A 1,852-nucleotide genomic window follows, 5' to 3' on the forward strand; every position below is an offset into this window, starting at 1 on the left:
CTAAACGTGTCAAGAACTGAAGGACCTTCCTTGGACTTCTAGAAGTTCCTTGGATTCTAGGAGGTCTCTCGGATTTTAGAAGGTGGTAAGGATTTTGGGATTTCAGGACGTGATTAAGATTTTGAATTCTTGTAGGATTTAAGGACATTTAAAAGATTTTAAGATGTTCTGAGGATTTTAGGACATTTCTCAGATTTTCGGAAGTTTCTATGATTTTAGGGCTGTCCTGGAATTTTAAGATGTTGATTTTAGGACATTTGTGGGATTTTAGGGAATTTCTAGGATTTTATTACTTTTTATAGGATTTTAGGACGTTTCCAGAAGCACATTTCTCTGATTTTTGGACATTTCTAGGTTTTTAAGCTGTTTCTAGGATTTTAGAATGAGTCGAGCATTTTAGGACATTTTGTGACGTCTCTTGGATTTTAGGGCATTAGTACAAAGGTAAAAGTACAGAAGGACAAAAACGAATCACTTTATTGTCCTTACACGTTCTGGAAGTTATAAAATGGTTGACAGACTTTTGTAGAGTTTAAATCTCGCCTGATCATCCCGTCGGTGACTGTGTGTGTGACCGGCTCGTCCTCGTCCTCAGGTGGTGTACTACGTCTTCGCCATGGTGGGGATGGAGGTGTTCAAAGACAAGGTGAAGTTTTACGAGGAGGGCTCCAGCGACCCGGCGAAGGCGTACTGCGGGAACCCTCTGCTGGAGAAGAAGACCTTCGCTCAACTCAACTACTGCAAGAACAACTTCAACAACGTGGTGTCGTCCTTCATCCTGCTGGTGGAGCTCACCGTGGTCAACCAGTGGCACGATATCCTTCACCTCCACGCCTCACCGGTCCGATCGGTGACGGCGCTGCCATGTTCACTGGGTTTCTTCTCGTGTAGCTGCCCTCATTAGCCCCGGGCATCACATATTTATATTCCAAAGCTGCACATACTTTCTTTGAGACTCCCTAAATATCTCTGAGTAAATGCACGAAGCGTTCGTCCCACATGATGTGTTCAAGGACTGTTGGAAATTTGAAAATCCAACAATAATTTCTGTCATTGTGTCATTTTGGTGATTTTTATGTAGATGACCCCGGACCTTCGAAAGGTGTGTTTTCTTCAAAAAATCACCAAAAAATTTCAAAGAAAAATAAATTGGCAAAGATGTTTAGAAAAAGAAAAAGATCGCCCAGAGATTTTAAAGAAAAAGAATCAAATATCCCCCAAAAATCACCAATAACAAGCCCAAAGTTTTCAAAGAAAAAAATCGCCAATTTTTTTAAGAGAAAATCACCAAAAACGATGAAAAGAAAATAAATTTTCAAAACTTTTTAAAAAAATAAAACAGTTACTGACAAAAGGAAACAAAATCATTAAAAAACAAACATTCTTTTATTTTTTAAGTATTAGCATCAAAATATAGTAACGGATGATAATTGCATTTTTGCTCAGTTTGATGCTGCAGCTGATAAATGTGGAGCTCGTTTTAATGACTTTATTTTTCTATAATGATGAATCATCATTTACTCTTAATTATGTATATTATCAGTAATCTGAATCTAAAAAGTAACTAAAGCTTTAAAATAAAAGCAGTGCAAAAGAAAAACAACGAATCAGAAAAAATACTCCAAATCTTCCGCTCAGATGTTCTGATGATTTTTAAGAGTCGTTTCTGTGATTCTTTAACCGAATCTCACTGCTCAGCAGCGGCTTCGCCATCGTCACACACGCGTCGGCCAGGATCTTCTTCATCCTCTTCCACATCGTAGTCGTCATCATCATCATCAAGTAAGAGGAGGAGCGGGAGCAGCAGCAGGAGGAGGAGGAGTCTGGAGGAGGTGGAGGAGGAGTCAGGAGG

At 39.3% G+C, this 1,852-nt stretch overlaps 1 protein-coding gene across 1 annotated transcript; it reads left to right on the forward strand.

Moving 5' to 3' along the window:
* The first annotated feature begins 601 nt into the window (after positions 1-601).
* LOC121939770 (two pore calcium channel protein 1-like) lies at positions 602-1,793 on the forward strand. The gene is made up of 2 exons (XM_042482724.1): positions 602-815; positions 1,692-1,793. The coding sequence occupies exons 1-2, from the start codon at positions 617-619 to the stop codon at positions 1,784-1,786; spliced, it is 294 nt and encodes a 97-aa protein (XP_042338658.1). The 5' UTR covers positions 602-616; the 3' UTR covers positions 1,787-1,793.
* Positions 1,794-1,852: the final 59 nt, after the last annotated feature.

This window comes from Plectropomus leopardus, unplaced genomic scaffold (assembly GCF_008729295.1).
Source record: "Plectropomus leopardus isolate mb unplaced genomic scaffold, YSFRI_Pleo_2.0 unplaced_scaffold5929, whole genome shotgun sequence".
NCBI lineage: Eukaryota > Metazoa > Chordata > Actinopteri > Perciformes > Serranidae > Plectropomus > Plectropomus leopardus.

Excerpts from the sequence above, each read along its gene's own strand:
- LOC121939770 (XM_042482724.1), top strand. The coding sequence starts at position 617 with ATGGTGGGGATGGAGGTGTTCAAAGACAAGGTGAAGTTTTACGAGGAG. Across the intron at positions 816-1,691 it reads CGTGGTCAACCAGTGGCACG|TGCTCAGCAGCGGCTTCGCC; the intron begins ATATCCTTCACC and ends ACCGAATCTCAC.